Genomic DNA, 14,912 nt, shown 5'->3' with positions numbered 1-14,912 from the left:
ATAAAGAGCACCACATCCTATAAAGGGCTCCGTGAAGGACCACTTGGTTCCAAAAGTTTTGATTTTCATCTAAACCACATTTCTCGACATTCCAAATTTTGAGGTCTTATTCTTGGTTCATGAAGCATGGAGAAGGTGAAGATCATTCAAGAAAGGTTGAAAACTGTGCAATGTCATAATAAATCCTTCACTTATGTTAGGAAAAGAGACTTGGAGTTTGAGGTAAATGGTTGGGTATAGTTGAAAGTTTTGCCAATGAAAGGTGTTATGAGGTTTGGGAAGAAAGTAAAGTTGAGTCCGTGTTACATTGGTCCTTACCAGATTATCAAAAGAGTGGGCAATATTGCCTATGAGTTAAAGCTTCCACCATAGTTAGATGTCGTTCATCCAGTGTTCCATATCTCCATGCTTTAAAAAATGATGAGGAGATCCTTCACTCATTGTTCCTGTAGAAAACATTGAAGTGAAAGATAGCTTGTCCTATGAGGAAGTGCCTATCCGGATCCTTGATCATCAGGTCCGTAAATTAAGAACCAAAAAGGTTGCTTCAATAAAAGTTTTATGGAGTAATCAATTCATTCAAAAAGATACATGGGGAACTGAGGAGGATATGAAAGCCAAGTACCCATATTTATTCATTCCTCCTAATGTTGATGTTGAAGGTAATATTCCTACTCCTATCCTTGAGTTAGTACCGTCTTGATTTGATGTAATTGAGTGAGTTGTTTTGAGTTGATATTTTAAGTTCTTACATTATATTCGTGCCTTGACTAAATCCTTAATTTGGTCATGATTCGAGCAGGAATGATATCAAGGGGGATATACTTTAACACCCCATACTTTTCTAACCTAGATCAAGTTCAAGGACCAAGAGAAAACCAGAGAAAACTTGAGGAACTGAACTGGTAGTGAGGTCTACGACCTACTCTACAACCCGTAGAGTAATCTACAAGTCGTAGAAGGGGCTCATAGAACCCCTCCATACTTATCCATATTTCATAAGGGTTAGGTCTCTCCTACGAGTCAAGTCTATGACTCATAGAAAGAGTTATGAACCGTAGGGACGCTTGTGGATGAAGTTTAGAAACCTTAAAACCTTTGGTATGCAGGACGACTTATCAGGACAACCTGTCGAGTGTTCTACAACTTGTAGAAGTTTGGTTGTAAAACCCCTTGACACTTAGTCAAACATTCAGTGGCCAAGGATCACTCCTATGACCCAAGTGATGACCTATAGGACTTTGTAAGGGCCGTAGAAAATGGCTTGTAGACTCCACCTTCAGAAGGGACCTCAGAACCCTTCCTATGAGTTAGTAGGACACCCATTTAAGGGTATACGACCCGTAGGATCATGGTCATAGACTCATGAGTAAAATTTCTAGAATGCCCAACTTTTAGACCAAAGACCCTACGAGTGACCTTCTACGGTCTGTAGGAGGCATTCATAGCGACCCAGCTCCAATTTAATATGGGTTATTATGATCTTTTCCCCACCTTTTCCAAACTAAAACCAACCTATTTTGGTACTTAATTCAGTCCCTTAACAGTACCCAAAGGGGTTTTTCTTTAATTAACAATTAGAACTTTTAGAGAAAAGGATTAGAGAGAAGGATGAGAGCTAGGGTTCAAGGTTTTTAAGTCAGGTCTTCGATGCTCGCATAGATTATCTTTGTTTCAGGTATGTAAGACTATCAGAACATTAGACTAAGTTCTTCCTCATTCCCTACATGTTCATAAAGTCAAATTGAGTTATGAGTTCGAGTTTCCAATTTTATTAAAGTGAAGTCTTGAGTTATGTATGTATATTCTATTGAGAAACTCATTCATGGTTAAATTTACATAAACCCATTTGAGTCTTGCATTAAAGTATTTTATGCATTGTTAATGTTAAAAGAGTGATGATTGTCCATATTAAATAAATGATGAATTAAGTATGATGTTGTATTTGAAGGAGCCTTTTTGTTTTCTAGTTTCGAATAAGTATCAATACATTTTAAATGTATATTTTGAGGTTGAATCGAGAATTTGATTCATATTTTAAAAATGTTTTATTGAGATAAAATATTACCTATACTTAAGAGGGGAGATGAGGTGCGAAAAGATGATGTAAATTGATGTAAAAGTCCAATAAGATTAGATGAGATGTATTCTGAGTATTCCACTCACTTGATGTATATGAGAATAATCATATTTTGGAAATAGTATTGAGTACCGACTTAGGCAAGAGTTTAAATAACTCAATCCCCATAAACTACATAGCCAACATAAGATATGATTGTGTCATTCATTCGGTTGATTCCTTATAGTCCCAAAAGAGAACTTTTTATATAGATTCAGATATGATGAGATGTCTCTTACCCTGGCAAGGTATTGGACGGTTGTGGCAATGACACCTCTTTGATGTATCATCGCTAGCTCATAAGTGATGGTTGCCGGCTAAAGAATCTTTCTAAAAAGAAAGTATTATATTTTAATATATTGAGTTGTATTTATTACTGCATACCATTTTAAAGCACTATCTTATGTTACTACATTCTTTATTGAGTTAAGTTACATCTAGAGTTGAGTATCCTGACGTAAGTTTCTTTTGACATTTTACATACTCATATATGCCACATACTGACGTCATTCAACATGCATCATTTTACTATGCAGATACAGGTGTTAGAGATCATCGACAGGTGCACTATTGAGGATCTATCTTTCATAGCCTTTGGTGAGACCTCTTTGCATTCAGAGGAGATTCTTCATTGTTAGATTTATGTTATTTCATAATTTTTTGAGGTAGTCGTGGACTTGTCTCGGTACCTTCCTAGCAGTTAGTAGAAGCTTCATAGACTGAGTAGAGTGGAGTCATGTTAAGTCTTCCAAAGTCTATTTTGAAGATACGACTTTCATTATTGAGTTATGATATTGACTTATATTTTTATATGAGTACTTTAAGTTATCATTTAAAGATGGACGAGACTGTTTTTTAAAATTCCCACTTGATGTTACTCCTTTATTGAATTAAGTTTTCCGCTGAGTGAGTTAGCCAGATCAAGTGGTTCGCTTGAGAGCAGGAATGGTTTATGAGTGTTGGCCACGTCCACAGTGTAGGCTCGAGCGTGACACCTAGCTTGGGTCTTGACATGTTGTGATGATTATGTGTGAGGATGAGAGGAAATAGGAAATGGGTCACACGTCCATGGCAGATTCATATTGAAAGGAATTAGGAAATGGGCCATATGTTCATGGCAAATTCATATTGAGAGAGAATAGGGATCGGGCCATATGACCGTGGTAGGTGCATTGGACTGAAAAATCCCCCATAGGTCCCGGACTGAAATTCAGCAGGTGTGCATCGCTAGGAATCATGCATCACTCTATATGACAGTGCATTGTATTGCATTGCATTTCATCTTTGTATTCTGATAATACGAATGATGTTATTATTTGTCATTGTTGAATTATGGGAGACTTGGTGATGTGTGTGTATATATATATATATATACGTGTTGAGGTGTAAGTTCTGATATACTATTCATGTTTTGTTTTATTGAGTGAGATTTATTGGGTTGGACTGAGTTATGTGTAGGTTATAGTTGTGGAGTTCGGATGGATTATGATGGGATACATGCATTCTGTATTTCTTTACTTAGAGTTAGTTGTTTGCTTGTTGAATACCATTGTTATTTGATACTCACTTTCTTTCTTCTGCACTTGTGTAGGTTACAAGCTCAAATCTTTGTAATTATTCCTTCTTCCCTTCTACATCCGAAGCTTGTTATTGATAATTTGTGAGGTAGTTGTTTGTCATATCGGTGGACACCTCTTACTCTTTCATTATGTTTTTGTTTTGCTTTAGAAATAAAGACATTCGAACATGTATTTCTTTCAATTTCAATGTAATACTTAGAGACTTGTACACGTGACACCAGTTCTTGGGGTATTTTGAGTTATGAGTATAGTTACCCAAAATGTTGATATTATACTTGCCATTTTTTTTCTATTTTACTTCCGCATTTTCTTTACTATTTGGGCTTTAGGCTAGCCTGTCTTGGTGGAATAAGACATGTGTCATCACGCTAGGCATTTGAGTTGTGACACTTAGATACTCATGAGTAGTATTACTAGTTCCTAGTTTTGATATATTTTCTTGTGATATTATAGTTTATTTAAATATCATTGTTTATCCATCTTATTTTCCTATTTTAGACTTTATCATCTGATATTGGATATGCATTCGTTGTTTGTTGTGTTTGGGTTCACTAGACACATGATATGTTGGATATCATCATAATTTAGGTAAATTATAATGACCTATTCTGTCTTTATGGATAGTTAAAGTTATAGTATCTCTGTATAAGTATTCATAGTTAATGAGTTAGTGAAAATTGAAAATGGGGGATGTTTTCTGATTCACTTCCTAGTGCATCGTCATAGCGAAGTGGTGACTCTGCATGAAGAAGGTCCCCAAGTCTAGGAGGTTCACCATAGAAAATCTTTTCTTCGCCATAGCAAAGGTCGCGAGACACAACATGACTTAAGTCAGTTTTCACTCAAATTTTTTGTCAGAACTTAAAATATTCGACCTAGAGAACTTAGAGGCGATTTTTCCAAGGTCTAGTACATTTTCTCTCTAGAGGTAAGTGTCTTCATCCATATTTTCAACCTTTAATTCGATTTCCTCTTAGAATCGAAATGTATGATTTTTATGAAAAATTATAGTTTTGAACCCTAGAACTCGTAAACTGGGTGAAACAACATGTGGGGATTATATTTATGCATACTTTTATCTAAATTATTTTGTTTCGCTTCTTAGTATGGAATTATGAGTTTAGTTACTAATTATGATATTAAAAAATCTAAAAACCCCATAAAAATAGATTTATTGAGCATAGAAGTGCTCAAGAGAGCCTAATGGGGCTGAAACTCCATGAATGGGATTCATGTGATTATCAAAACTATTCAAATGAGTAAATAACCTTTGGGTAAATGATTAGACCTTCTTAAAATATAAAATTAGGTGAATTTGAATACCCAAGATCTTCAACGAGTAGATGATTAAACAACAACAACAACAACAATAACCCAATGAAATTCCACAATGTAGAGTCTGGAAAGGATAAAGTGTACGCAGATCTTACTCCTACCAAGGTAGGATGGCTGTTTCCGAGAGACCCTTGGCTCAAAAGAAGCATAAAAAGAGGTCAGATAAGGCTAAGAAGTTCAAAGCGTTATGGGAAAGCAAATAACGAATAACACAAATAACAAAAGCAACACAGATTAAAATACTAGGATATTTTATTTTTCTTAGACTTTAAGCAATCACAGATTATTTAGAGTTAGATTTTGCTTAGTTTTTGGTATGTGATATGAGTTGTATATCATGTTGATTGGTCTTCGAACATAGCATGTGTTGTTATAATTAAATTAAAGAATGCTTGAATGAATAACCATGTGAACTGTTAAACTATCTAGTTGTTCGATGATTATAATTGTGAACATGTGATCATTATATATTTAATGTATTGTCCTGAGAGATAAGTGAAATTGTGAGCATATTAAGATATGTGGATACAGTTAGAATACCTCTACTATTCTGATGGTGAGTGGCTTGTGTCTGATGTAAGCTTACGAATAAGTGATTGCGTGAGTGGTTGGATCAGGTACCATACTGGTACGATACATGAACAACTAGGGTCCCTTGTAGATCATGAATAAATGGTTAGAATTAAAAATCCTAGCATGTGTGTACAAATAAGAAACAGACTTGTAATTTATTGGGTGAGTGCTAGAGATGACTGTTTATACAGCTGGAAGGCAAGGGCAGATATAATTTCCATAAGTATGTTTGACTATTTTATATTTGACAAATATGTTGATGATTATTGTATTATTAATGATTGGTTGTTCGTTGTTTGATATGACATGTTAGAAAAAGGGAGGATATGGAATATGATATATATATATATACACACACATACTTGCATTTATAGAGTGTTAATGTGGTACTGTGCACTTGTTTGCTCACTGATTAATGATTGGAATATTCTAGAAGCGTATATATATGCCTATGATTGGTGATGATTTTAAGAAATGGTGAAACTATTGTTTTGTTTTGACTAGGTGCGATGAACTTGTCTACTTGTTCTATGACTGATATTATATACGTGTTACTTATCTTAGTCGACCTATAATGCCCACCAGTACATAGTATTTTTACTGATGCTTCTCCTGCACTTTTTTAGTGCAGACTGTGATTCAGAGATGTCCACGCGACCTCATATTTAGCACTGTTATGTTACAGATCTGAGGATGAGCTACTTTCGTCCAAGTTGCTGCAGGTCTTCTCATGAGAGATGCCTTCCTTCCAAACATTGATATATTTATTATTTATTTTTGCTACTCTTAGATAGTCACTAGTTTGAGTCTGAGTACGATAACTTTTGAATTTTAGGGATGTAATAGGTAGACTTTCTCTAATTTTTATTTATTTTAATTTGAGATTTCTATTTATTATGCTATGCTTCTACATTTCTGTCTAGCTACTTAGATGTGGCATGTGTTAGTATTTAAGTTAAGGTCCACCCACAAAAGAATTGGTTTGAGTGTCGGTCACGATAATTTGAATCATAACATAAATTGAATCTTGACATTATCAAAATAGACTCTAAAATTATTGAGGAAAACTAAATTATGAGATCAATTTTCGTATCTGAATTTTTTTATGTGTTTGTGGGAGGGGAATATTGGCGAGATCTCGAAGAGGGGTGATGGAGAAGGAAGACAACAAAAAATTCAGTGGAGACGAATAAACACTAGGTAATTCTTTCCATCTACTCTAGCCTTGGTGGACAGTGTTACATGATAGTTGTTGCTGGTGAGAGGTAACAGATATTTCGTGAAATTAATCGAGAAGCAAAAAAGTTGACCCGAACACCACGATCATAAAAAAAGGACAACAACAAAAAAGAAAGTACAAATACAGAAGGAGGGGGGGCTTTTATTTATTTTTCTCATTTACTACGAGACCAGCAAATACGATTCGGCAAACAAACGTTGCCATAAGACATGTACTATTTGTCAATTGTCATGACTAGTTCAAAATAAAAAAAATCACAAGATAAGAGAAATTGAGGGCTGTTTGGACATGGTTTGAAATCAGTAATTTAAAATCAGATTAATTTTAGATTGAAATTTTATTAACATTTAATTTTGATTTCTTAATTTTATTAAATCCCATATTTTCATATTCCTTTTATAAATAAATATATACGTTTACATGTCATTATAACCTTTCAAATACACATAATTTTATTAAGATTTACTGGTTCAAAAAAATCAACAATAATAGTTCCTAACTATTCTTTAATATAATCTTTCAACATGGTACAAATAATATATTCACATTGAGCATGACTTTTTTTTTTTATAAAACTTAAAATAATTGATCTATTTTATGAAATATAAACTTATGAGTCCAATTTTAGGTTTTGTTTTTAAAACAAAATTTAGATTTTGAAATTTAAAATTTTAGGTGATTTCAAAACAAAAATTGGCCTAAAGGTACACATAAAATTGGGATAGGAAAAAGAGAAATGAGGAGAGGATTATAAAGCTACAGAGTAGAAATTCAGATAGTTAACAAAATTACTAAGATTCTTCTAAATAATTGATTGATCTATGTTTATTTTTTTTAATAAAAAAACTTGAAGGACCCAAGGAGTAAAGTTGTAGTAGACTACTATATTTTGTGTAAAATACCTAATCACACCAATTGGCTCTCCCAATGACCCTCTTTTGTTGTTTCTTCTTTCACACAAAGCATCACCCACCATTCACGATCATCATAATTCTCTGGTTTAAAAAATAAAAATAAAGACATGAAAATTTGCGTTCTTACCTCTATTTTTCTCCCAATTGAAACTACTCACATGTTTTTCCTTCTCAGGAAATGTGTTGTTCATCATACTATTTCTTGTTGGCCCTCCAAACCCTTGTGATCCAAGATTCACTTTCCTTTTATATATACACACACTTAACCTCATCCCATCCCAATTACTACCTCCCTCTATCTCTCTCAGCTAGCCAACGTGTTTTGTTTTCTTCAGCATAGTGCCACTTTGGTAACAAGTTACAATCATCTTTGTATCAAAGCTGATGCCTTTATGAATTGATTAATGTAGCAAAACAAGATTCTTCTGCATGCTCTATTTTATCATTGACTTTATTCAGTTTCATCCAATTTCTATTTATTTTTTTTGGGCATGTTTGGTGTTAGATTTAAACGGGTCTAAATGGAGCAGAATGGGTACTGAGGATTTATCTTTTCCAATTTAGATTTTTGAGGTTTATCTAATAATTTTAACTAGGTCTGAAACAATTAATTGGTTTTAAGTTTATCCATATAGTCTCTGACTTGTTACTATGTTAAATTAATGATAAAGTGATAGTTTCATACGAAATGATTTTGTCGTTAGCATGATATATGTTGGAATCTATATATATATACTAGCTTAAATTTTGAAGGGGATAAAGGAGGGTGCGATAGGCTGACTGCTAGTGTAAAAGTAATCTAAGTAAGGTAAATCCTCTAACTAGTTTGGATTTAAGGCATACTTGATTGAAATATTGCTGGTTAGATTTACTTGTGTTATTTGCCTTGTAATTTAGGCCGTTCTTGATAATTTTATAACATTATAATTTGTTTCTTATCTGTGGTTTTTCTAGGAATGAAAAGAGCAGCGTACTACAACTGTGTACCCCAAATGCAGGATCATTGGCCTATCAAAAAGGCTCTGACATTGTCTGATGTTGATATCACTCATCCATTCCTCACTTTGTCTCGGCAACAAGTGGAAACCCACATTGTGTTGCATATGACAACAGAACAACAGGAGCATTTGAGAGCCCAAGGCCAAGTAGATTTTAATGCCCGAGATGATGATACAGGTGAGATGTATGTGATGAAGTTGAAATGGCGGGGAAGCTATTACAATCTTATTGGTAAGTGGGGCAGAGTTGTACGAGGGAAAGGACTTGATGTAGGGCAAGAGATTAAAATATGTTGGGAAAATGGGTGCTTGCACTTCTCGGTCCCACAGCAGCAGATTGTTGCAGTCCCGCCAATTCGGATGGTTGCAGCACCAGTAGTGCAGGACCACTGGCCCATTAAGAAGATCTTGACGCTCTCCGATGTGGACACTAATCATCCATTTCTCCCTCTGCCCTGTCGATTAGTTGAGGATCATATCCTTGTGCATTGGACACCTCAGCAACAAGAACAGCTGAGAAAGGAGGACCATGTGATTGTAAATGCCCGAGATTATGATACTGGCGAAGGTTATATAATGAAATTTAAGTGGAGGGGGAATTACTATAACCTTATTGGGAAATGGGGAACAATAATTCGGCAGAAGGGACTTGGTGTTGGGAAAGAGATCAGATTGCGCTGGACAAATGAATGCTTGTTCTTCTCAGTTCCCCAGGGGCGGTATGTTGCCACAGCCTCGGCAATGGATAACTGGCCTATTAAGAAGGCACTTACATTGTCTGATGTGGATACCAATCATCCATTTCTTACTTTGCCCGGCAAGGCTGTTGAAGATCATATTCTTTTTTACTGGTCACAGCAAGCCAGAGAGCAACTGAGAAATGAACATCAGATGAATATTAATGCTCGAGATGATGACACTGGTGATGCCTATTTGATGAAGTTGAGATGGCGGGGGAGTTACTATAATCTCATTGGAAAATGGGGAAAAATCATTAGAGGGAAGAAACTTCAAGTTGGAATGGAGATCAGACTACACTGGGATAATGGATGCTTATTCTTCTCAGTTCCTCAGCTATAGCATTGGCCAACCTGTAAATTTAGGTGAACCACCAAATGGCTTCTCCCATTTCAACATGGAATGTGCATTGGAAATTAAACTATTTCAGGCGAATGGCTTGGCAGAGCTGGATTTAAATCTATCCAGGCAGCAAGTGACTGACCAAGCACAAATTTTATCAGGTGATGCAAAGCAATGCAACAGTTTTACTTCTTATACTACTTCTGTGAGAGTCTGACAAGTGGCACCTTTACACCTGGGATAGTTCCACCCCTGCCTTACCTTTTGCGTGTAGTTTGGATTGGCAAGTTGATGTTATAGGATTGCTTTTTCATTCATTTGATCTTTGGTATTCCCCATCTTTTTATACCAAAAATTCTAGTTTGTGGCTATGGCTCCCTTATTTCTTTTTCATTTTTGATGTTTCACTACAATTGGAAAGGCATTACTTAAATGCAACTTCTTTATATCAATAAAATCTATCATTACTTGTAAAAATAAAATAAAACGAAATGCAACTCTTGCCATGTTCATACAATGCTTCCCTTCTTTTTATTTCACTCTTTTTTCTGATCAGTAAGGTAAGTTCTATTGATTTCAGAAGCACTAAGATGGGCTGGAGTGTGCCAACTTTTCCTCAACTCCTTGTTCTTTTCTTCTTTTTTTTGGATCAGGTAAACAGTTTCATTTCAAAAATCAAAAGCCAAAAATCGGCAGTAGACAGGAAGTATACCTAAAAATAAAGAAACTGCAAAAAGATATGGTTCTCTACAGAAACATTCAATCCTCTATACAATTCAGAACTACATGGGTGCTCCAAAAATAAATAAGGGATCGGACACTACTCCTTAACTGCCCAAAACTCAATTCTACCCCTTCAAAAGCCTTCTTCTTTCTCTCTCTCTCCAAATGATCCACGTCAAAGCCAGAGGAACAACATTCCACGCCTGCTCTTCCTCCTGCTTCTTCCAGCTTTCCACCAAAACGACAAATCGTTCACTGACTTTGGCATCACTCAAGACATACCAAACTAACTGAACATATTCCACCGCAGTCTCATCACATGGCAAGACTGCAGTGTAGTAGACGATGATAAACATCTTCACCTGCCTCCTTGCATAAGTAACACCAGCTGATAAAACAACTTTCCTTTTCCGAAGGTTTTCCGCCGCCAAAATGACCCCTCTAGCAGCTTATCATGTGAAAAAGCACACCTTCCTTGGCACCTTAGGAATCCAAATTGACTAGACTGGAAAAACCTCCTCCGCCCTCACCAAAGGCTTCTCATAAAAGGACTTGGCAGAAAAAGCGCATTTGTTCCCCAACTTCCATCTCATGGTATCAGATCATTCGACTGGCTCACAATGCTCTCAAGTCCTTGTTCCTTCATTTGTTTCTTCAACATTCTAGCAGCTCAGATACATGACTCATGCTCCTTAACATTCATAATTGCATTTGACTGTGCTGATTCGATTACTTATCCAGTTTAATCATTTCCTTCCAATTTCCCATTTCAAAGAATTCTTTGAGCAAAAAAAACCCAGTTTACATAGTCATGTTTTTCCAATGTCGAGTTTGCACGTTATACCTGTTTTCCCCCCTTTTCCATCTGTCTAAGCATTCATTTGTTATGAGCACCGGATTTATAATTCGTCTCCTTTTAATAAATGCCATCAACCTGCTTGGAAACAACTTTTTTAATCATTCTGTGGGGAGCTTTGCAAATATCTTATCGAAACTATCAACATGAGTGATAGGTCTAAAATCCAAAAATCAGTATGGTCTGTGTTTTGAATACTGTAACTCCCATCTTTTGGTGGTTTCGATCTAGAATGCCTTCCAACGATGATGTTGAAGGAACACATGCGCACAAGCAGTCACAAAATGTTACTCCTTTGTCCCACTTGATATGACATATTTCCCTTTTTAGTCCGTCCCAAAAAAAATGGCACATTTCTATATTAGAAAAAATCTAACTTTAATTTTCTCATTTATTTTACTCTTCATGACATTATCTTATAGCCATTTAAATCTCATTTTAAAGCAAAAAAGTTTTTACTTTTTCTTAACAGTTTGTGCCCAGTCAAACACCTCCACAGAAAATTGGATGGAGAGTAATATTTCCTTTGAAGTTGGGTGGAGGTATCAATGTGGAGAAAATTCGTTCGCAGTCCCAAACAGTGCATTTCCAATCTGCCACTTCTCTGCAGGACCAAAGCAAATGCGTATGTAGGCCAAATAGGATTTGGGTTAGTGTGTTACTGTTGGAGAAATATGTTCAGTCCCCAGACATTGCATTTTCCAACCTGCCACTTGTCTAGAAGACCAGTTGAAGACAAATGTGGGATGAAGCAGTACTTTCTGCGAGAAGACAGTTTGGTCTTTTGATTTCTCTTCTTAGAAAGTTTCTTATTTTAATTACTCACTTGAACTAGATTAATTTTTTCCCGTTTCCTGCTTGTTGATTAATGCTTATATAGTGGCTTTTTTCATTTATTTTGTTTCCCTAAATAATTATCTAAGATATTTGTAAATATTCTATAATTTATGACTTAGATCAGGGAATACACAATATATCAATTATTGTTTTCTAGTAATGTGTGCATTATTTTCTATTTTGGAACATGCATACACACTGTTTGACCCCTAATAGCTTCAGAGAGAAATCAAGTTGTGCATTCTCAATATCTCTCCCTCTCTTCGGCTTACTCTACAATTCTGAAGGACAACACTGGCTTTTGGTTATTTTGAGACTTAACTGCTGTGTCCAACTTTTTCAGGCTCTTTAAGATTTCAAAGACAAATTACCCATGCTATAGGTGAAACCTGGTCAACTGGATTTTGTCTGGACCAACAGATTGTCTCTGGTGAGCCTTCTGCTGCAGATTGCACGCATATATTTTCTGTTCAACGATAATAACTAGATGATTCCAGCTACTTGGAAGTTTTCAAGCCAGTCATAATCCTTGATGAGCTGTTACAACTGCAGTCAATATGACCTCGACCTTTGCTTTTGCTGAGAAAGGACAGTTGCTTTCTACCTGATGTTTATTAATTGGTTCTTTAGTACAACCAATTGGATATTCTTGTTTTGTGGGAATTCCTTTCTTACCAAAAATTATTAGGAACCTCGTAGGTTTTGGGCCCTCAAAGGAGAAATTCGGGAAGCCCTCAGGGTTGTCGTCTATTGGTAAGAGCACAACGAGTGATGTTTGGATTAGGTGCACGTCACAAGTTCGAACTCTGCCGCAGGCAAAATCCTAGTATTTAAGTGGAGAAGGGTTAATGTACAGGTCCATTATTCATCGAGCTTCAGACCGTGCACCAGTTGGCTCTCGAAATTTTTTCAGTTGTCAACAAAAACAGAAGAGATTTTGGGAGCATATACCTGTGAAAAGGAAGGGTACATAATTTCTGCATTCAAAAACTGGTAAAGCTAGGGTATCAGAAGGTGACTGCATCATAGGAGTTATTTGCTGTCATTAGTCTGCTGAAACTGAAAGCAGTAGACCCGAATACAGGATTTGATCAAATTGCTTCTCTACCTGCAAGAGTTTTTTGCATCTGCTGATGTATCCAAGTAAGCATCAAGTTTCATTAAAGTGACTTAGGCTGCCGGCCGACAGCTGTTGTTTCATTCTGTGTGTTCCCTTAAGTAGTGATGTTTTCTTGATCATGATTAGTTAGGATATTATTCGATTGTGATATATCAGGACCAAAGCTGTACCATGAAGGATAAGGTTAAGAATGTTGTTTGTCTTTATAATTTATGGTTTTGCTAGGAGAAGATTGAGAAGAGCATACATCTAAACAGGAAGTATGCTAATTGCCTAATGAACATTTCCCCTTGTAATATTGGACAAGAAAGCTCAAGAGCCAAAAATGTCTAGTGGCATACGTGCGCAAGTCATCCTTTATCTCTTGGTCTTCAAATATTTTGGACCAGAGAATTTTTTGTTAAATTGTGAAATTAGCATAGGAGACTCTGTAAATCTGGTGACTCGTACAGTGTGCTAGCATGTATGCTTTAACATAACTTGTGATGGAAACTAGGTTAGATCGGGGAAAATAACATGTTACCTATTCTCAGGACTAGCAGTTTCACAATTAGTGACTTCTAAAACTGAGTGAAGCCTCTTACTATTTTGGATGGGAAGATATGTTATCCCTATTTGAATTTGGTCCAGCATAAACAATTGATATGGCAATTTATTAGTAAAAAATGTTAATTTCCCCCAACGTTTACTTTCTCTTCCAATTTATATATTCTACATCCACAATTTTTGTCATTGTCGATCTTCTTCTTTCTCTCTTCTATTTTTCGTCTATCTCTCTTCTTTTCATATTTTTGTTACATCTCCATCCATCTTTTTCTGTTAGATATGTCGCATATCGAGGAAGCAGATATATAATCGTGGTGAGTATTGTTATCTAAAAATTCTGAGTACTCCATTGAACTCAGGTCGTAGATTTTTTGGATGCAAGGCTTCAAAGATTTATAACTATTCAAAAAATAAAAAGAATTGATTTTTTTTCTACATTTTTTCAGTTCATTACTGTTTTCTGGGAAAATGATGGATGTGGTTATTTTAGATTGATTGATCCGTCGCCTGAAACTGTTGATTATCAATTATCTATGGTGTCGTGTTTAATGAATAGATACAGAAATGGTGAAAATCGAGTGAGCGACTAAAAGAGAAATTGAAAGAGCTTGAAGAAGAGTGGGATACTTTGAAACTGAAATCGAATGAAAATGAAGATAAAACCCAAACCCAACAGACTTGTGATTGTTCTTCTGTCTATTAACTACAAAATGGTTCTCTAATATGGAGTAGTACTTAACATTATATTGTTAAGTTGTGTAGTTGTTAGGCCATTTTTTTTTATATTGAATTAGTTGGTCGTGTTTTGTATCAAATTGAAAGGGTGAATGTGAATTAGTTGACCTTGCTTTGTATCCATTGAGATAGTGAATGTCTTTGTGTACACTTGGTTTGTCAATAACAAATTGTTATAATTCATTTGGTTCTCATTCAATAATAGTACGGCTCATAATAACGCTCAAGTATACATCAAACAATTGAAGTATAAGCG

General features: G+C 35.5%; 1 protein-coding gene across 7 annotated transcripts; it reads left to right on the top strand.

Moving 5' to 3' along the window:
* The first annotated feature begins 7,776 nt into the window (after positions 1-7,776).
* LOC129902335 (uncharacterized) lies at positions 7,777-13,715 on the top strand. Of its 7 annotated transcripts, none has more exons than XR_008770078.1 (4): positions 8,183-8,296; positions 8,716-10,000; positions 11,891-12,192; positions 12,599-13,715. XR_008770078.1 is itself a non-coding variant. In XM_055977555.1 (2 exons), the coding sequence occupies exons 1-2, from the start codon at positions 8,191-8,193 to the stop codon at positions 9,837-9,839; spliced, it is 1,230 nt and encodes a 409-aa protein (XP_055833530.1). In that variant the 5' UTR covers positions 8,183-8,190; the 3' UTR covers positions 9,840-10,208. The 7 variants fall into 7 exon arrangements, 1 of the variants encoding a protein (XP_055833530.1); XR_008770079.1 differs by lacking the exon at positions 12,599-13,715 and adding an exon at positions 10,420-10,492 and having other exon boundaries at positions 11,891-12,314; XR_008770081.1 differs by lacking the exons at positions 8,183-8,296; positions 12,599-13,715 and adding an exon at positions 7,777-8,118 and having other exon boundaries at positions 11,891-12,314.
* The last annotated feature ends 1,197 nt before the right edge of the window (positions 13,716-14,912 follow it).

The sequence above is a fragment of the Solanum dulcamara genome, chromosome 9 (assembly GCF_947179165.1).
Source record: "Solanum dulcamara chromosome 9, daSolDulc1.2, whole genome shotgun sequence".
In the NCBI taxonomy this organism is placed as follows: domain Eukaryota; kingdom Viridiplantae; phylum Streptophyta; class Magnoliopsida; order Solanales; family Solanaceae; genus Solanum; species Solanum dulcamara.
This window is presented reverse-complemented; position numbering and strand designations above follow the sequence as displayed.